General features: G+C 51.6%; 1 protein-coding gene across 5 annotated transcripts in view; it reads left to right on the forward strand.

The window, feature by feature from the left end:
- Positions 1 to 20447, forward strand: part of TMEM63A (transmembrane protein 63A) — a 32661-nt gene that overhangs the window by 8087 nt on the left and 4127 nt on the right. For all 5 annotated transcript variants that reach the window (XM_024753167.1, XM_024753166.1, XM_024753170.1 and 2 more), the window contains 17 exons: positions 71 to 150; positions 2075 to 2138; positions 3092 to 3129; positions 6780 to 6922; positions 7651 to 7702; positions 8119 to 8227; positions 9016 to 9086; positions 11062 to 11142; positions 11329 to 11452; positions 11545 to 11678; positions 12928 to 13065; positions 14465 to 14618; positions 16636 to 16742; positions 16885 to 16971; positions 17430 to 17492; positions 18439 to 18601; positions 19494 to 19599. In XM_024753167.1, the coding sequence (XP_024608935.1) occupies positions 71 to 150; positions 2075 to 2138; positions 3092 to 3129; positions 6780 to 6922; positions 7651 to 7702; positions 8119 to 8227; positions 9016 to 9086; positions 11062 to 11142; positions 11329 to 11452; positions 11545 to 11678; positions 12928 to 13065; positions 14465 to 14618; positions 16636 to 16742; positions 16885 to 16971; positions 17430 to 17492; positions 18439 to 18601; positions 19494 to 19599 (1714 nt within the window). The remainder of the gene's footprint in view (positions 1 to 70; positions 151 to 2074; positions 2139 to 3091; positions 3130 to 6779; positions 6923 to 7650; positions 7703 to 8118; positions 8228 to 9015; positions 9087 to 11061; positions 11143 to 11328; positions 11453 to 11544; positions 11679 to 12927; positions 13066 to 14464; positions 14619 to 16635; positions 16743 to 16884; positions 16972 to 17429; positions 17493 to 18438; positions 18602 to 19493; positions 19600 to 20447) is intronic.

Genomic DNA, 20447 nt, shown 5'->3' on the forward strand with positions numbered 1-20447 from the left:
AAAACAATTGCCCCTAATTAGAAGCCATCCAATATGCTTTTACAAGACCTGATTTCTTTTCTACTTTTAGTTTTTAATATTGGTATTTTCCATCATAAGAAGAAACTTCTGGGATTATGGCCGCATTGCCCTGGTGTCAGAAGCAAACAGGTAAAAAAGACTCATTACGTCAAGCGTCTGTGTGTGTGTGAGAGAGAGAGACAGAGACAGAGACAGAGACAGAGGCTGGGATGGGGCTGGGGGCTTGTGAAGCCCACCAGGCACAGCCCACACATGATGTTCGTGTCAGATTGTGTTCATTAGTGTGTCTGCCAGGCCTGTACCAGAAACTGTTCTCTCTGCTCTTCACCACAGACCTGTGAGATTAGCCTTGGTACCTTCTTGGTGGCGGTAAGAACACCATTGCCCACACACCCAGCTTTCCCCTGGGGCTTGGAGCTGGCTCGCTGTGAGCCAGCTGCTTGGGCTACGGAAGAAATCTAGTTGCCTTAGATACTTAAGGCTTTCATCATCCGCTCAGGAGGACGCCAGCTTGCTTTCTCGCCTTGGACATTTTCAAGTGTATCTTCTTTGAGGTTAATTAGTTCGGGGCTGGGGATGAGGCGAGCTGGATTGAGAAGGGCAGCAGGGCCGTAGGTGAGCTGCTCCTCTCCTCTGGGTCAGGGTCAGCCAGCGGCCCTAATCCGCCCGCTTCGGACGCTCTGTCACACAGCACAGACTGCCTTGGCCAGGACTCACGTCCTTCCGCCTCCACCCTGGGCTCTCTACGCATGTCACCTGCAGGGCGAGAATGAGTTTCAGGTTTGCACAACTGGAATTTCCAGCTCCAACTAGCTGTCCCTCACCCCAGGATCTTGTGCCAGATGCAGTAACAGGAAGCGACTGGGGAAACAGAGACTGGCCCGGGCTGCCCCGCCCAGGCCTCCCCAGGGGCTCCACAGGCGGACCCCCACTCTTGTTCCTCAGGGGGTTCCCGTGTTGAAATGCGGTCTGTGCAGGAGGGCGATGGGGGTGTCTGTAAATGCACCTTCTTTCCCCACAGTCTCCACCCTGGTGTTTGTGGAAGCCCAAGGGTATTAACCTTGGGGTAAGGTGCTGGGGCCTCTGCTTCAGCTGTGTGCCAGCCTTGGACTGTTTGGGGGGAAGCGTTTGAAACACCTGGTGCATTTTTGGCACCTTCACTCCTAGGAGGGCTGAGTACTACAACAGACTAGAGCACCTGGAAGTCAGGAGCCTCCACACTTCCGTGGCTGTGTCATCTTGGTCAGGACGCTGAGCTCGTTGGGTTGTTTCCTCTTGCCTCTTCTTGCCCATAGGGTTACCACGAAGGTCGATTGAGGCAGTTCTCCGGAAAGGCTTTGAAAGTTGAGCTTCACCAGGCCTTATGCCATGAGAAGTGGGATGGTGAAGCCGGGAGTAGGAAAACAGAGAGAAAAGCAAAACGTTAGCATATTGCAAACACCCCAAATTCACAGCGCACGGGGTGTTTTTATGGGTTACTCAGAAGAAAGGATCTGCCCAAATTAGCAATGTAAAATGCCCCAGTTCATCAAGTCTAAAATGCCCATCTTTGGCATTTTCTCATCTATGAAACTGAGTGCAACTTATTATCGATGGTGATCATGGTTAATTGACAGCATCCTTTACTCCTTAGTGATTCAAAAAATAATTGTGCCCTTTACAACCAGTGGTGTCTTAGATTTGATAAAATACAGTATTTATTCCAAGTTTTATTTGCTATATTGGGAAATATATTGTAAACAGGCAACACTTTGAAGTCACTTTACGTAGACCAGTCTCAGGGCTGAGGTTCAAGGGTGTGGAGCACAGGATGGCCCACTGATACCCTGACCCCCTGATATTCATCCCACGTAACACAGAGTTTGACGTCTCACCAAACCTTGGAATGGTCGATGCCCTTGCCTATATTTTTCACACGGTGAGTTATATTTTGTCCCAGCCGCCGAGCGCTAGTAGCTTCGGTCCTGAGCTCTAAGAGGCAGCGAGATACTAGACATAAGTTTTTAGACCTTTTAAAAGGATTATCTGCCATTTTTCCCTTTTGTGTTTCTAGTGAGTCCAGATTCCAGAGACTGTCCTCTTCCTCCTCAGGGCAGCAGGACTTTGAAAGCGAGCTGGTTGGTATTTAAGGGGCAGGTATGGTTGTGGCTGCGGGATGGGGGCTCGCAAGGATGGGCAGTAATGAATTGGCAGGGAGAGGGCGGTGGTATTCCTGCTGAGCCGCTAACTCTGTACCCTTGACCTTGAGTGGCACATGCTGGTGAGAGCTCTTCTCTGCTTTGACAAAGACACCTGACCTTGGGAAATACCACAGCAAAGATGGCAGCCGCGTGATCCAGGATCGTGAGACTTTGATTAATTCTCAGGCACCTGGCTGCAGCTCTTGTCTGTGTTATCGTACTTAACGGCTTTGTGTGACAGTTAATTATTGACTTGCTTGCTAGCTTGTGAGCCAGCTGTGGGCAGGAACCAAATCTTATCCAGCCCTGTTCCCCACCTCCTGACACCCAGTAGGTGCTAAGTGACTGTCAAATGAATGACGAGCAAATATTTGTTTTTCCCAGCCGGTAGTCCAGCTTTAAGGGGTATCAAGTTGAAGAGATACGATGGACACTAAAACCCATGAAACCCTTTCCCTCTCTAAACCCCGCCCCAGGGAACTGTCCAGTTGAGTGGGCTTGGGTTCCTTGCTTTTGTCTTGCATCTCATTCAGTCATCTTGAAACAAACAGAAGCGCCCCCGTCAGCTTCTCCAGAGCGGCCTTGAACTTTCGTCAGCTCTCCATTCAAGTTGCACCATTTGACCCAGGAGCCTGTATAATTCCACAAACTGTCAAAACTTGAGAGACGTTCACAGGATCTCCAGGCACAAGATGCATGTGACAGAGGACTGGGAACACGCCGACTCTGTCGCGTTTGGACAACAGGGTTGCTTTGCTGAATCTGGGACAAAAGCACTGCTTTTTTATAAAACGGGAGGTTAGGTGGTTGTTTAAAGTCAAAGATGATGATTATGTCTGCCTCCGAAAAACAGAGATTGTTGGAAGCTAATCCCTGTTCTCCGTTTCCAGGGATGCTGCCCCTGGCTGACTGCAGTCTTCCGCCTGCAGTGAGTACAGCGCGGGTGGCCGGAGGTGTCTTTGGGTGGGTTTGTTTGGGTGTTCGGCCAGTCAGCAGGAGAGAGCCAAGGTGCCTGATCCTGAGCTGGAGTCTCTCAGATACTTTTCAGTTCAGACCCAAAGCTATACTTGGGGGCTGAGAATAAAGGTGGCCCGGGGAGCCCCCGTGCAAGCTCATTAAAGCTAATTTTTTGCTTTAGGCAGGAATCATATCTGCGTACTATTTAACACGGATATATTTGGATGGAAGCTCTTCTAGGCAGCGTCATGTCTTTGAATTAGTGAAAAGTGGAGAAATAATGTTTGCTTAATATATTCAGCTCATGTGGTTAGAAGTTTTCTTTTTTTTCTTAAAACCTGGGCCCCTTGGAGAGAAATCCTGAAAGAGGCGCTTGGTGATTATAAGCCAGTTAGTCCCCTTGCATGTGGTGGCAGTGCCAAGCTGCGAGTCTCAGCTCTGCTGCCTGCGGCCGTGTTGCATCCTATCTGAGAAACCGCCGTTGTAAGACGCACAGCACCGAGAATGAGAAAATGCTTCCCATTATGCTGTGATTGGCTATGATCCCAGGGTGCCCCCCATTTCAGAGGTGTTGAAATATGGAAATGCCATCTTAGAAGTGATGAAACGTGACAGTTCTAGGACATTGGGTAAGTCCCTCTCTCTGGGCTTCAGTTTCCCCAACTATAAAAGCAGGCTGAGAATAACACCTGCTCTGTCTAGTTCAAATGCATTCACACGCGTGAGCGTGTTGTGAACAGTCCAGGCTGGTGAGAGTTGTTCCCAGGGGAACTGGCAGAAAGCATTTTGTGCAGAAGAAACCAGTGAACTCTGGTCTGGAGTAGGAGGGGAGGTTTCTGGGAGGGAGGAGGGGACAGAGGTGGGAGAGGTAGGTTTGCCTGCCTCGCCCTTCCCTGCCCACTCCAAAATCATGTCAGCGTTTCCTCCAGGTGTTGGAAGTCATGCATATTCTGTGCAACAATCCATCACGTACAGAACAGAATTCATAGGAAGAAATTTTAAGTCACCCCTACCCCTACCTCTGAAGGATGCCCTCGGCATGTTTCCCTCTGGTCAGCCACTGCCTGTGGCACCGCTGGTTGGGACTTAGGCCATTCCCCTACCCGGGGCTGTGCCCCCGACTCTCTGCCTCGATCGGGTGGGGCAAAGCCAGAAACTTTGACTCATCATCTTCACGTTAACTAGCAAAGGCTGCTGACGGTTTGCACCGCAGTCCATACCCACTGTTTCTATCACTCCATGTCCCCTTCCTGCCCTCTCTGCGAGGACCTCACTTCTCATTGAGTGAGGCCATACCCATACAGTTGCGTATTCTGCTTTGTCATTTTAATGCTGTATCAGACATATTTTTCCATTTCAACTCCCACTGTTTTTTCTCTTCTGTTCCTGCCACAGAAAGGACTACCCTTTGACTGTTTTTAAGGCTGCAATTAATTTTTTTTTTATTTCGCGGTACGCGGGCCTCTCACTGATGTGGCCTCTCCCACTGTGGAGCACAGGCTCCAGACGCGCAGCCTCAGTGGCCATGGCTCACGGGCCCAGCCGCTCCGCGGCATGTGGGATCTTCCGGGATCGGGGCACGAACCTGTGTCCCCTGCATCAGCAGGCGGACTCTCAACCACTGCGCCACCAGCGAAGCCCTGCAATTAAATTTTAACAGCTGCTCACGCCCAGCGTTACAACTGACATTTTTTTTTTTTGCGGTATGTGGGCCTCTCACTGTTGTGGCCTCTCCCATTGCGGAGCACGGGCTCCGGACGCGCAGGCTCAGCGGCCATGGCTCACGGGCCCAGCCGCTCTGCGGCATGTGGGATCTTCCCAGACCGGGGCACGAACCTGTGTCCCCGCATCGGCAGGTGGACTCTCAACCACTGCGCCACCAGGGAAGCCCACAACTGACATTTAAAGAGGCCTCTCAGTTTCCTTCCAAATTGCCTTTCCCAGCAAAATAGGGAAATTCGAGGTGTATCTCAAGAAAAAATTGTTGATGAAAATTACTCACTTATTGGTTTTATTTTTTTAAAATATTTATTTATTTATTTATTTCTTAGTTGCGGCATGCGGGATCTTTTTAGTTGCGGCGTGCACGTGGGATCTAGTTCCCCGACCGGGGATCGAACCCCGGCCCCCTGCACTGGGAACATGGAGTCTTACCCACTGGCCCACCAGGGAAATCCCACTTATGGGTTTTAATCTTCACCAGTGTTTGTTTAGTAAGCACGTACTGTGGCAAAGTATATGCATTTTGGTCGTGTATTCAGAAGTGAAAACAGTGTAGTCAGTGGTAGAGCTTTGTCCTCCAGGTAAGCAGTAAAAAAGGGTAACATTAGCAAGCGTACTGCGAGCATCCACCCGGCACCAGGCGCGGCGTTGGGCCTGGATCCTCACTGCCTCCTGTGCACCTGCTGAGTGACCAGCTAGCTAGCGGGTCGTAGCCTCCCTGCTTTAGGTCCCAGCCTCAGGTGGGTGCCGTGACCCTCTCTGGAGGCAGCTGAGCTGGAGTCCACCGTGGTCTGTCTGTCTGGCTGCAGAGCCCTCGCGCCACACCTTTCACACCTGCCTTTTGATGCTGTGGCCCTTGCTTCCCTGAGCTCTTTCTTCCCAGTGCAGGGCTTTCCCTGTCTTCTGGAAGCAGGATCCTCAGGGTAGCTCCCTGTCAGGAGAATAGGAAAACAGGAGACACCCCCCTCCCCTTCTCCCTCTGTAGCATAGAAGTCTGGCTGTCAGAACCCAGAATTTTCTGGGTCTCCAAATGATCTGGAGCCTCCAAATACAGCACTGAGGGTGGGAAAGGGTGGAGCAGGTCGCCCCCCGCCTCTGGGGCCACAGCAGGGACACAGGGAAGAGGCAGGGCCAGCGGGATGGACTGAGCCTTAGAATGTTTAAAGCGGTAGCTCCAGGGACTTCCCTGGTGGCCCAGTGGTTAAAACTCTGCGCTCCCAATGCAGGGGGCCTGGGTTCAATCCCTGGTCAGGGAACTAGATCCCGCGTGCCACAGCTAAAAGATCCCACACGCGGCAACTAAAGATCCCACGTGCCGCAATGAAGGTCCGCACGCGGTAACGAAGATCCCACACGCCTCAACGAAGACCAGCACAGCCAAATAAATAGATAAATATTCAAAGATAAATAAAATAAAGCAGTGACTCCACCTCTGTCTCCCAGTTTCCCTGAGGAGGAGATGGGAGAAAGGGCGGGAGCCATGATCCTGGACACACACAGCTTTGCTCAGGAGATTCTCACCTCTTATCAGTGGCTTTGCTTGTCCACAGGTGCAGGAAAGGGATGAGGGTTAATTTTATTTACACATAAACGTGGGCACAGATGTTTCTAGAGACCTAAAGCGGAGCAGTGGCAGCTTCCTTCATCCAGGAGTGTGGGGCGAGGGCTGAGAGCTCCAGGCTCTGGAGTTCATGTCATAGCTCTGCTGTTACAGGCTGGATGTTTGTAAAAGTTAATGTGCTTTTTCTGTACCTGTTTCCTCATATTTAAAAAAGTGGAGATCAAATTGGGACCTACCTCACGGACGGTCATGAGGGTTAAATGAGATCATCCATGCAAGGCCCAAAGGGCCCAGCCTGTTACCACTACTCACTAGGATTCCATGTGTGTCTTGGCCAGAGATGACCAGATCCTGGAGTGGTGTGGGGAGGACGCCATCCACTACCTGTCATTCCAGAAACACATCATCTTCCTGCTGGTGGTGGTCAGCTTCTTGTCTCTGTGTGTCATCCTGCCCGTCAACCTCTCGGGGAGCTTGCTGGGTAAGGACTCCTCATCTTGCCTGAGTTGGGCCCAGGCAGAGCAGCAGACCTGGGGAAAGGGCCTCATTGTGGTGGATCAGAACCCCAGGATTCATGCTCAAATTCAGATGTGAGAAGGTCTCAGGGTGACTTTCTGAACTTTTCCATCTGCTTAAAGATCTGGAGAAGAATCCACCCCAAACCTGGGCCAAGAGCTGGGGCCCCTAATATCTAAGTAGGAGGAAGACCCCAAGACTGATCAGGGGCTTTCAGAGTGTGTTTTGTAGTTTCCTGCCCCCACCCAAATCAGGAGGCCACAAGTAGTGGATCCAGAAGATGTCTGTGACGCTCAAAGTGAAAATCAGAGCGCGGCGTTCTAGTTCCAAGCACCCACAGGAATCCAGCGTCCCCATCATGAATCCACCTCTTACGCCCAGTGATTCCCAGCCTTGGTTTTGGGAACAGCTTAGGGTGTTTCTAGATTTCTCAAGGAATGCCACAAGACTCTCAAAGCAAGATGAATTCAGATTTTGACTTTACCCACCTGGTAGGTTGAGAAGTTGCCAGAAGCATCTTGGAGCAAAGCAGAGGCCTTGGTTGGTGTAGCTCTGAAAAGACCGGATACAGTCCTCTGACTTCTCGGACATCTCATGCTGCTGCTTCTCAGAGCTCCACAAACCAAGGCTGTGCTGTCCCCCTCCCACTTCCCTAGTGTGACCCTGCAACTGAGTATCTGTGCTTCTCTGCAGACAAAGACCCTTACAGCTTTGGGAGGACGACCATCGCAAACCTACAGACTGAGTGAGTTCGAAGTTGGGGGGTGTGAGACTGCTGATGGGTGAGACCAAGGAGAGGGCGGATTCTGGAGCCCGGGATAAGCCAGAGGTCGTCCAAAGTGAGCGAGTTAATGTCTGAAAGCCTCTTTGCCGCTAGTGCCCGCTGCTGGGGTATGGGCATGGACACGCCCCAGGCCGCTGTTGTTTTGCTGTGGGTTTTAGGAAACACAGAGGGCCCCGTGGAGCTGGGGTTCATTAGTCAGGACGGCGCCCTCTCTAAAGGGCACTGGCCACTCAACCTCTGTTGGAGGAATCTGTTGTGATGAAGCCTTTGACCCTCAGCTCAGTGCCATGAGGGTAACCAAGCCCAGCAACGCACCCTCACTCCCTGCCTGGGAGCCCAGCCCTGATGGCAGGTGGTGTCCCTCCCCTCCCCCGCAGCAACAACCTCCTCTGGCTGCACACCATCTTCGCTATCCTTTACCTCATCCTCACTGTGGGCTTCATGCGGCACCACACCCAGTCCATCAAGTACAAAGAGGAGAACCTGGTGAGTGAGGGGCGGTGGGGGGCTGGGCACATGCTGGGGAGGGTCTCAGGCGGGAGCTGGGGAGGAGTGGCACCAGGCTTATTCCCCAGCAGCACGATGGCAGTGAGGGTAAGGAGGGGCCTCAGGCTTGCAAATGTGTGCTCAGAATCGGCATTAAAATTTTTTTCTGGTAGATTGTTTTAGGATTTGGCTATTTCCCCCCATTTTGCCAACTAGCCTTTAGATTTGTGGGGTTTGGGCGTGTAGTTACTGATTCTAAGTAACTTCCAAGAAGTTTGAATTGAGAGCAGCTCCCTCTCTTGTTGCTGCCCATAACTTGATGGGGGGAGAGGGAGTTTCTGTTACTTGGTTCCAGGCCTGGGTCCTCCTCTGATCTGCTGTGTGACCTCGTTTGAGTCACTTCCCCTTTCTGGGTTCTTTCTCAGTCTCTTGTCATGCAAAGGAGGCTCATTGAAATTGCTTTGGAAATGTATTTTTTTTTTTTTTGGCCACGCTGCGTGGCATGCGGGATCTTAGGTCCCCGACCAGGGATCGAACCCGTGCCCTGTGCAGTGGAAGCGCAGAGCCCTAACCACTGGACCGCCAGGGAATTCCCTGGAAATTTATTCTTGACTGCCTAGAAGAAGACGCTATGTAAAGGAGAGACTTCAAGGCTCTGTCAGGCCGGGAAGGCAAGCACCTGAGCCTCTGAGTCCCCACCGTCTTCCTTGAGGAGGCTTGAACAGGGTGTCCCCCTGGCAGACTGGCTTGCCCTGTTGACTTTTCTCCCTGGTGTGTTTCTCCGGCAGGTGAGGCGGACCCTGTTCATCACAGGACTCTCCAGAGACGCGAAGAAGGAGACTGTGGAGAGCCACTTCCGGTGAGCAGGGCCGCTTCCACTGGGAGGGAAGGGGAGAGAGACCCTAGGAGGACCTGGCCCAGCCACAGAGCCGCGGATGCTGCTCTGGGCAGGCTCTCCTGGGGCTGTGAGGGCCTGGGCTGGGGCGGCACGTCCTCTGCTGGCAGCCACGGCTGCCCACGTGAACGCAGTAGCCAGAATACAGGCCAGGGTGTGGGGCAGATAAACATCTTGAGAGCTCAGGGGCAGAGAAAAAGATTCATAGAAACAACACGCCCACACATTCCCCCGCAAACAAAAAAAAAGAAAAAGATTCACCCTGGGCTTCTCAGCGTCAGCTTTGCAGAGTAAGAGATGCCCGAGAGACAGCAGTCTTGGAGGCGGGGAGGGACCTGGGCCCCGCTCTGCATTTCGTGGTTCATTCTTCTGCTCAGCACGTGTCTCTTGAGTGAGCACTCTGGGTCCGGAGCCCTGTCCTCAGCAGAACCTCCTTTCCAGCAGCCTCCTCTGAGCACCTGCACCGGGGATACCTGCAGGTGGAGGCTAGAGGAAGGGCCTTCCTGTGAGAAGGAAATTGTGTGTACGGTGCGATGAATGCAGGGCATCTCATGGAGCTTCAGGAAAGGGGATGGTCGGGGGAGAGCAGGCCGGGAAGGCTCCCAGGACCCTGGGCTGGAGGACTTGAACCTGGGCTAGGGAGCTGAGGTTTCAGCCTGTATTCATTCCTCATCAGTAGTCATTAATTTGTAGTATGGATTAGGGGTTGGCTATGGCTTGGCTTTGCACTATTTATGAAGAACACTTGCTAAGCAAATTATTAGTATAAACAGAATTGCAAAATGAATGTTTAAAATTTATTGACTAACCTCTCTTTTAGAAACTCTAGGTATTTTAGAGATATTTTTATATATATATACATTGGGTACTGGAATCATTTTTCCCTATTCCTTGAAACAACAGCTCCCCAAAGTTTCCTGTTAGGCAACATTTGGAAACAGTAGCTCCACTTAATATATTACCTTAAAGAGAAAAAAAAGTCCTCTCATTCCCATTACAAACACTGAATCACACTTTCTCCCATTTCAGGCAGCCCTTTTAGTGAACACTGCTGCAATCCATGGGGATTGATGTGTGAATTTGCCTTGTAGAAGGGATACTTACACCATTGTTCTCTTCCGCAAAGCTCCTAATGGGACCTGAAATTGTCTGCCTGACATGTCTATGGGCTGTGTCTCTCTCTCTCACTAAAATGTAAACTTATCCAGGCTCCATCCCAGTGCCTAGCAAGTAGTAGGTGGGGATTTACATGGTTCAGGAATGCCCAGGAGTTGCACATAGGATCTTGCGTGTATGGTGAGGGAGCATCGTACGCTGGGTACAGTCATGGGCCCTGGAGCTGGGCCGCCTGGATTCACTTCCTGGCTCAGACACTCACTAGCTGTGTGATCTTGGGCACAAGTCATTTTACCTCTCCGACACATATTGTCCTCATCTGTAAAATGGGGACACAAACCTCACAGGTTACGGCGAGGATCAAATAAGTTAATGCATTTACTGGGCTGAGGGTCCTTTGCTTTCATGAGACCAAAAAGGTCTGTGATCTTCAAAAAGGTCACAAACTGAATAGGATTTCAGTGATGGTCCAGAGTAGAAATGACCTAGAGCAAACAATAAATTTACTCCTTTGCATGGGTAGAGGAGGGAATGAATAGTGTTATTTTTTTTCTTCAGGAGAAGTACTGACTGATTTAAAGCCAAGTGGGTATAAACTTGTCAGTTTCAGGCAGTTACTTTCATGCTATTTAAAAGGACCTCTTTGTATTACGTTTCAAAATTTCCCCCTTTGGTAAAAGACAAAGAGGAAAGAGGTCTCCCCTGGCACAGAAATGAGCAGTGTAATTGCTCTGCCACCCCTGGAGTCTTGGGGGGTCTCTCCTGCCTGGGGGGTTCTCTTTTCCAATGGCTATCTTTTGCTTCTGATCTGCCCTGGGCACAGGGACGCGTATCCCACGTGTGAAGTGGTGGAGGTCCAGCTGTGCTACAACGTGGCCAAGCTGATTTACCTGTGCAGGGAGAGGTAAGGGAGGGCTGGCAGGGTGGGCGGGCGTGGGCTGAGCTGGCCTGCACCTTTCTGACTCCTTCCCTCTGAGATGCCATCCTCCTTCCTTGCTGGCCTCGGATCCCCTAGGGAGGAAAGGAGGGGAGTGGCTCTGTGAGTCACACCACAGGATTGCGAGTCTGAAATTTGTCCCTCCCACTGCAGAAAAAAGACAGAGAAGAGCCTGACCTATTACACAAACCTGCAGATGAAGACAGGCCAGCAGACCTTCATCAACCCCAAGCCCTGCGGCCAGTTCTGCTGCTGTGAAGTGAAGGGGTGTGAGTGGGTGAGGGCCCACACCCCCCGGGAACGTGGGCGCTGGGTCCCCCGAGACCTGCACAGGGCCGTGTCATCACAAGGGGATGTGTCCTCTGGTAGGAGGACGCCATCGCCTACTACACGCGCATGAAGGACAGGCTGACGGAGAGGATCACAGAAGAGGAATGCAGGGTCCAGGACCAGCCCCTGGGAATGGCCTTCGTCACCTTCCAGGAAAAGTCCATGGCCACCTAGTGAGTGTGGGCATGCATGTTCCTTGTCTGCCTCCAGCTAAATTGCTGTCCCTCTTGGATAGAGACGGTACTGCTGAACCACCACTGCTGGGATTTGTTTGTAGCATTTCCATGTCCTTCTGCCGGTGTGGCTGGGATTGGGGGCAGCCATCCACACCCACTCCCTTGGGGAGCCTGGCCGATGTTTGTGTGACAGCTGGGCATGGGTGATTCCAGCTGAGCCCCTCTTGGGTTGATATGGCCTTACCCCACTGCCGGGCTCTCACCAGCTGCCCCAGGGATCCCATTGCCTCTATGAGCCAGCATGTCACCAGGTGGGGTGGATGCCACCCTCTTTCATGTACCCACTCTGGAACCACAGATCTTCCTTCTGTGCGTGGCCTTCCCATCTCCCTACAAATGAACTGCTGTGGGGGAATACCTCTGGGCACTCCAGGAGTGGCATGAGCTCTAGCTCCTAAAACGCTCTCATGCCTGGGATCTCCATGTCGTCTCGCCTCGGGGGCAGCAGGGGATGGGGTCGGTAGAGGGAGACGGAAAGGAGTTGGCCCAGCAAATGCTCCTTCCCCTGCCTTCCCTGCTTTGTGCATCGTGAACCCTGGGAACAGACTCCTGGCTGTGCCTTGCAGACTCTCAAGTGAGGCTGGGGTGGGGACGAGGCCAGTGGAAAGAGGAAGAGTGTTCTGAGACAGGAGTAGGGGTGCTGGTGGGTTCTTTGTGGGAGACTAAAGAGGGAAGGAGTCGAGAGGGTGGGGGTGGGAGTCCTAGGGAGGGGCATCTTGGAGTCGTAGTTGATGTGGTCTAATGCTGCTATGGGGCCTGGGAAGAGGTGAGGGAGTGGAAAAGTGAGGCCCCGGGCCTGGCAGCGGGATGTCCAGCTTCATGGGCAGGGCAGAGGGGGGCCGCAAGGAGGAACCCTATGTTGGGGCAATGCCAACAGCATGGGAGCTGGGGTCAGCCAGACAGGGTGCAAAACCAACTCTGAGAGCCTCAGTTTCCTCATCTGTAAAATAGGAATGGTAATCCCCGGCTTAGAGGGTTGTCCTGAGGATTCAGCAAAATTCTGCACATAATGTGCTAAGAAGGGCATCTCTTTCATAGCACTAATTATAGCATAAGTATAATAAACTAATAATAAAGCAAAGGTCCTGTGCCATGGGGCTCCCACTCTCACACGGTCCTGTTTGCTGTGTGGGTACGTGGTACCCCGAGGGGTCTGGACCCTGGCCATTTCTACATTTCCTGGCAGCATCCTGAAGGACTTCAACGCCTGCAAGTGTCAGGGCCTTCAGTGCAAAAGTGACCCACAGCCATCCTCCCACAGCAGAGAGCTCTGCATCTCCAAGTGGACGGTCAGCTTCGCCGCTTACCCCGAAGACATCTGCTGGTGAGCCCCCAGGCCGGCAAGGGGCGGGAATGGGGCCTGGGAGCCCTGCAGGGCTGCCCAAGTCACCTGGAAGCACAGGTGTGACCTGGCACCCAGAGAGACACTCATACTCTCCTGCACCCCTCTGGGCAGGGGGTGGGAGGTGTGATGGGGGTGGGTGGTGTGTCCACAGCCAGGACTTCAGTCCATTGTTTCTCCCCCATATCAGCAGTGTCTGGTAGGATTATAATGGGAGCAATGTATGTAATTTTAAGTTTCCTTTTAGCCACATTAAAAAAAGTAAAAGAAACTGGGGAGTTCCCTGGTTGCCTAGTGGTTAGGATTTCAGGCTTTCACGGCCATGGCCCAATCCCTGGTCAAGGAACTGAGATCCTGCAAGGTGCACGGTGAGGCCAAAAAACACAAAAAAAAACCACAACAAAAAAACAGGTCTTAAAAAAAAAGAAACTGTTAAAATTAACTTTAATAAGAGTTCTCCCTCTGTATCTAAAATATTATCATTTAAATATGTAATCAGTTTTTTTTAATTGAAATGTTTTACAGTCTCCTTTTCATACGTAGCGTCTTTGAGATCCAACGTGTATGTGCCACTTCTGGCCCATCTCTGTTTGGACCAGCCACATTTCAACACACAGTAGCCTGCTGTGGCTCGAGGCTGCTGTAACAGACAGTGCAGCCCTGGGTTAGGTGCCAGCCGCCTCTCTAGCGTGGGCCACAAGCTGGTGAGCTGAGCTGTGTCCACAGGAGCCTTAAGCACGATGCCGAGGGTGAGGACAGCCCCGCAGAGGCCCCAGCATGGCTCGCCATCCGGCCTGGCCTCGGTTCCTGGTCCAGAGCAGGGTTTGGGCGCTCATCTCCACCGGGCTGTACTTCAGCCCCTGGCAGTTCTGCTCTTTGGTTCACTGAGCTTTCTAAACTTGTGACTGGTTTGTCGGTCTGCTCCTGGTGGGGTGAGAAGCCAGGGCGGGTTCCAGCTGCGCCTTTTGCTTTTGTCCCCCGCCTCCCTCCAGCTCACACCACAGCTCACGGCCCCGTGGGGAGTCACGTGTCTTTAGTGTGTCTGAAAAATGCCATGTTGCAGCCTTGTTTGGTCTGCTGGGGGGCTCATGGCATCTCTTCGAATAGGTTCTGGCTCCCAGACCCTAGCTGCAGATAACCTGTTTTCCCTCTGAGCTCCTAGGGACCCCAAATTCGACCTTCCTATAGCTGAAGGTCAGTGCAGGACACTTGGCCTGTGCTCCCAAGGTCAAGATGGGCCCTCAGCCAGAGCACTCAGTCTAGTCTCTTGCCCTGCCTAAATTTGACCTTCTGACTCACCCAAGCCGTGGGCACTGTAGGTGTCATAGGTGGCCAGAGCCTGAGAGATAAACCTCCAAGGCCTGTGTCCTCCCCTCTGCAGGAAGAACCTCTCTATCCAGGGCCTCCGCTGGTGGTTCCAATGGCTGGGCATCAACTTCACTCTCTTCTTGGGGCTGTTTTTCCTGACTACGCCCTCCATCATCCTGTCCACCATGGACAAGTTCAACGTCACCAAACCCATCCATGCGCTAAATGTGAGTGACCACTCTGCAGGGCCTCTGCCAAGAGGGCATGGCGGGTGCGGGAGGAATGAGACCAAGAGCCGTGGGGGCCACTGAAGCAAGAGGCCATGTCACTCGGCTCATGTGCTTTGAAGCCCCTGAGCAGGCATGGCCACGTTTATTACAATGTCTTTATAGTAACGTTATGTAGACATACGTGTGTGTATATACTTTATGTATACATGTATGTGTATGTATATGTGTGTGTCTATGTGTTAACCATAGAGACATAGATACAGTGGAATCAATCTAAATGTTCAACAGTAGGGGTAAAATTAGGAGTTGAATGAGGTGTATTCAGTCTGACAGACTGTTAAGCATCCATTAAAAAATTGTATAGACTTTGTGGCAGACATGGGGTTTTACGATAAAAGCAGAATATGAAATTATCTCTCAGCAACGGTTATAGTGATCTGCCAGTGATGTGTGTGCAGGATGGCTGCTACGGGGAGTGGGTAGCAAAGAATGCAAAGCGCTTCTCTGATTGGGGTGGCAGGGTCATGAATCAATTTTTCTTTTTATATTTCAGTTTCTGATACTCCTGTTGTAAAGTTCCTTATTCTAGATAGGTCATGAATGATTTTTAAGGATCTTAGATGAATTGATAACAGCTGGGGGGCCTGAGGGCCTGGTCCTCGCTCTGCCATTCCCTAGCTGATGAATTCTGAGCCTTGGTTTTTCCTCTAAAAACTGGCTTTGTCCTCTATAACACTCTGCTATGTTATACCCATGGGGCCGTTGTGATGATCAAATGACTCAATAGATAATAAAAAATATGTAAGTTTTGTTTAGATTTAAAGCATCTACATGTTTATTCCTTTGCCAGTCTTTTGATGTATGGTCAAGGCCTGTTCTTTTGAGGAAGGATCTGCTGACTGGATTTCCCCTTTGTGTATTTTACATAAAACACACGCTTATTTCATTGTTTGTGATTCTAGCTTTGCTTTCTCACAGTCAAGCAAGAACTTAAAGATACTTGCAAAGCCGTTCAAAGTATAGAACCCTCCTAGATTTCATTTCCCTTGGTCTTTTACAGTTAATTCACTCCCATCTAATTCAGCAGCGTTTTTGAGAAATTGGCCTTTATCAAGTCTTTCCGATGTACCCAACTTAGTTTTCAAAGAAATCTCTCTATTGCTATGCTCATTTTATCAGGGAAGGTAATAAGTTAATCGAACCATGTAATTGCAATAACAAGTACAACAGGCATAGATGAGATTGGGAACAATCACGAAGCAGTTCTGGGAAGCTACGACTGGGCCAGGTGGCTGGGGAAGGGCCCTGGCCGTCAGTGCTCTGTCTTCCTTTGCCGTCCATCATTGGCTTTCTATAGGGAATGGAGGAGGTTATCTCTCTGGTCAGTAAGACAAGTGGAGTTCAGTTGTATGTGAAGTTGCATTCTTCACTCTAAAGAGCTATACAGGGACTTCCCTGGCGGTCCAGTGGTTAAGACTCTGTGCTTCCACTGCAGGGGGTACAGGTTCGATCCCTGGTGGGGGAACTAAAATCCCAAATGTCACATAGTGTGGCCAAAAATCTTTTTTAAATAAAAATAAGAAAAATAAAGCACTGGGGCTTCCCTGGTGGCGCAGTGGTTGAGAGTCCGCCTGCCGACGCAGGGGACGTGGGTTCGTGCCCCGGTCCGGGAGGATCCCACATGCCGTGGAGCGGCTGGGCCCGTGAGCCATGGCCGCTGGGCCTGCATGTCCGGAGCCTGTGCTCCGCAACGGGAGAGGCCACAGCAGTAAGAGGCCCGTGTACCACAAAAAAAAAAAAAAAGAAAGAAAGAAAGAAAAATAAAGCACTGTACAAATGTCAGGTGCTGTTATTGTCTGTTCAGCCAACATTATCTACCCTGTACCAGGTACAATGTTGCTTCTGGGGGACAAAAGTGACCAAAATCCCAGAGGTCACTGAGTCACCATGCCAACAGGTCATGGCCCAAAGCCCCCAGGGCTCACAGCTCTCTCTGCTGTGGACTGTTTTCTAGGACCCCATCATCAGCCAGTTCTTCCCAACCCTCCTCCTGTGGTCCTTCTCAGCCCTGCTGCCCACCGTTGTTTACTACTCTACGCTGCTGGAGTCTCACTGGACCAAGTGAGTTCCCTGGGGCTCGCCCCTGAGGTGGGTGTCTCTGATGCCCCCTCCCCGCCAGCGCGATGGGCATACAGCAGGGGCCTTACTGGGGACGCCCGGTGCATCTGAGGGACTGTGACGGCTCACCTCTGACTTCCTGCAGGTCAGGGGAAAACCGAATCATGATGACCAAGGTCTACATATTCTTGATCTTCATGGTGCTGATTCTACCCTCCCTGGGCCTCACCAGGTACATATTACCACCTCCTGCTCTCAATTCAGAACCAGGGTCACAACAGAGAACACTGTCCTCAAGAAAATGCAGATGCTCTGGGAGTGGTTGCAGATTCCTGACGACATTTGAACCTATCACACTCACTTGGCATACAATTGTGCTGGCCCACTGATTCTTCCAGAGATATGATCTTTCTGCCTTAAAAAAAAAAAAAGCTTGAAAATGAAACTTACCATGGACCTTCCACTTAGGGAGAGGGTCTAATCATGGCTTTGGTTATTTTGAGGAAGGAAGTTTCTGTTAAAGCAGGCCCTGATGAGTTATGGTATAAGTAGCATCTTAGAGAACCAGGGTAGATCTTGAGATCTGGCCTTTTTTTAAAAAAAAAAAAACAGCAGAAGAAAATGAAAACATATGCAGTGATCACATGGACCGTTGGAAATAAGTTCTTATGGGATTCATTCTTCTTTCAGTTTGGATTTTTTCTTCCGGTGGCTCTTTGATAAAACTTCCTCGGAGGCCTCTGTCAGGTTGGAGTAAGTATCAGCCACGCTGAGTTTCAGAGCCACGTCCCCCAGGGGCTGGGGCTGGGGCTGCCGTGGGGGGAGGGTTGTCTGTCCTTCAGGGCCTGTGGACTCCCCGCACCACTACAGGTTCCTGGCGGGGCTGCACCGGGGGAACTGACCCACTTTATGCTACAAGTGCAGAAATGTGGTTAATCTTTTAGGTTGAAACTCAATTAGTGGCGTTCTCATTCATTCTCTGAAACTTACTTACTGAGAACCGGACCGCCTGGGGAGAAGGAACTGCTGGGTCTCAGTGGTGCCAGGGAAGGGGGAAGGAGAATAATAATTAACACTGCAACCAGAATGACTGTCTGGTCCAGGATTAGTTTTGCTAGGAGAGAGGAGTTGAACTTATTTCTAATGTGTGTCCTCGTTAGTATTTTCAACTTGTACCGAACCCACTTAATAGTAATAGCTGTTATTTAAGAAGATGCCATGCTAAATGCTTGATTCTTTCCTTCATTTAATCTTTAAACAAGCTACAAGTCAGAAATTGGACTATTTCCATTTTACAGATGAGACTGGGGCCCAGACGTGCTGAAGAAAAAAAGGCTACCCAGCTAGTTAAGAGGCAGAGCTGGGATTCATCCCCAGCCCCTACTGTACTATACTTTAAGTCCTAATGTAGGCCCGAATGTCCAAGATAGACTTTTCCAAAGGACTGGTCACAGGGAAGCCTGGCCGTGCCTATCTGAAAGGATAGAGTGAATTTTCTTAAATCGGTTCTCGCTGGGTAAACTGAGGACTTGGGAGCTGGCAGCCACAGACAGACACACCCATACCCAACCAGCTCGGGTCTAGGTTGACAGTGACTTCCAGATGGCCAAATCCGTGGTCAGTTCTGAGTCCCGTCTCTGCTGTCACGGGCCCCTCTCCCTCTCGGGGCGCTCAGCTCGCACACCCGGTGGTTCCCCAGGTGCGTCTTCCTGCCCGACCAGGGCGCCTTCTTTGTGAACTATGTCATCGCCTCGGCCTTCATTGGCAACGGCATGGAGCTGCTGCGGCTGCCCGGCCTCATCCTCTACACCTTCCGCATGGTCATGGCCAAGACTGCAGCTGACCGTAGGAACATCAAGCAGGTACAGAGGCTGGGGGTGGGCGCCGCCTTCGTCCCAGAGCCTCCCGCCGCCCGCGTTCACCCAGCCACCTGCTAAGTGCCGGCCACTCTGCTCAGGGCCTCTCAACTGGGCCCAGGGCTGTGGGGGTTGGAGGTGTAAGGAGCCTGGGTGAGAGCCTGGCTAGGTCATCCTCCACACTGACTCGGGCTGGAGGAGAGAGTGGGGATTTTTGCATTTTAACCGGGCTGATCACACACACACACACACACACACACACACACACACTTCTTTCCCATGGACCTTCATTTGCATAAATTCTTAGATTACTACAGAGGTCAAGGCATTTTGGGCTGGTGGCATTTTTTCCAGGACTCTCTAAATTGGGTGTGTGGGTTTCTCTTTTATTCTCCTTTGCCACTGTGGGAACCATAAGAGGAGAAGCCCTGCATCCTGTCATTTAATCCTCAGAGCCCGCCGTGAGATGGGCGCTACTGGAGCTTGCTTTGCAGACGCACAGACTAAGCCACCGGGAGCTCAAGTGCTTGGCCCGGGACACACCGCTAGAAGGGGCGGAGCGATGTTGGGTCTGACAGAGTCTGTGGAGTATCATTCTACAGTCAGATGTAGCCCCTCTGCCCTTTGGGGGCTCACAGGCCTGTTGTGTAGACAGGATTAGAACAAGAGAAACACTACGAAAACACGAGTCATTGTGCCTTTCGAGGTCTGGGTGTGAGCCAGGTGAAGCTGGAGGAGGCTTGTGGAGGGACAGAAGGGGCCTTGAGAGGTGAGGGGCACGGTGAGCCTCCCACTTCCAAAGTCCTCCCGCACTGTGTTCTCCCCGACCACTTGGAGTGCACAGAGGCGGGTTGGTGTGGACCAAAGCCCTAAGCCCCTCACCACCTCCCCATCCCAGAACCAGGCCTTCGAGTACGAGTTTGGAGCCATGTATGCCTGGATGCTGTGTGTCTTCACCGTCATCATGGCCTACAGCATCACCTGCCCCATCATCGTGCCGTTCGGTGAGTGGCCCTGGGGCTGGTCCCAGGGTAGGTGGATGGCTGGCAGCCATCAGCAGGGCGTCATGGAGCCCCACAAACAGAGGGCCTCTTGTAGCCACAGGAAGCATAAGCTGCCAGGGAGCCACAGGGGACACCGAATTTAATTTCACTTCTCGTGGATTCCTTCCACGGGCCTTCCAAACTGCGAGCTCTCTTAGTACCCCTCCTGGTCTGAGGGCCTCTGCCGGCTGACCGCTTCATTCCTGGGTGACCCTCCGGCAGCGGCTAGGACAGTGCCAGCAGCACTGGTGGAGGCTCTCGTGTTTGTGTCCTGGCTCTGGAGGCCACTGTCACTCTCCACGTGGATTGTCACACTTAATTCTCTCATGATCCTTCAAGGCAGGTCTTGTTTCTGTCCCCTTTTCACAGATGAAGCACTTAACGCTTTGTTAGTGAAGAGTAGAGCCCAGATATGAACTTAGGACTGTTTGACTTACAACGTCAAGGTCTTGCAATTAAAATACACCATCAGGAGCTGGCAGACAAATGGAAGCGTCTGGAAGGAAACAGAACACCCAGGAGACTGTTGGCAGTGATAGCTGTGGTTTAGGGAAAGGAGGAAGTTTTAGTTTCCCCTGTATACTCTCTCGTACTTTTATTTTTTTTTTGCGGTACGCGGGCCTCTCACTGTTGTGGCCTCTCCCGTTGCGGAGCACAGGCTCCGGACGCGCAGGCTCAGCGGCCATGGCTCATGGGTCCAGCCGCTCCACGGCATGTGGGATCTTTCCGGACCGGAGCACGAACCCGTGTCCCTTGCATTGGCAGGCGGACTCTCAACCACTGCGCCACCAGGGAAGCCCTCGTACTAT

The sequence above is a fragment of the Neophocaena asiaeorientalis genome, unplaced genomic scaffold (genome assembly GCF_003031525.2).
Source record: "Neophocaena asiaeorientalis asiaeorientalis breed wild unplaced genomic scaffold, Neophocaena_asiaeorientalis_V1.1 scaffold634, whole genome shotgun sequence".
Classification (NCBI taxonomy): domain Eukaryota; kingdom Metazoa; phylum Chordata; class Mammalia; order Artiodactyla; family Phocoenidae; genus Neophocaena; species Neophocaena asiaeorientalis.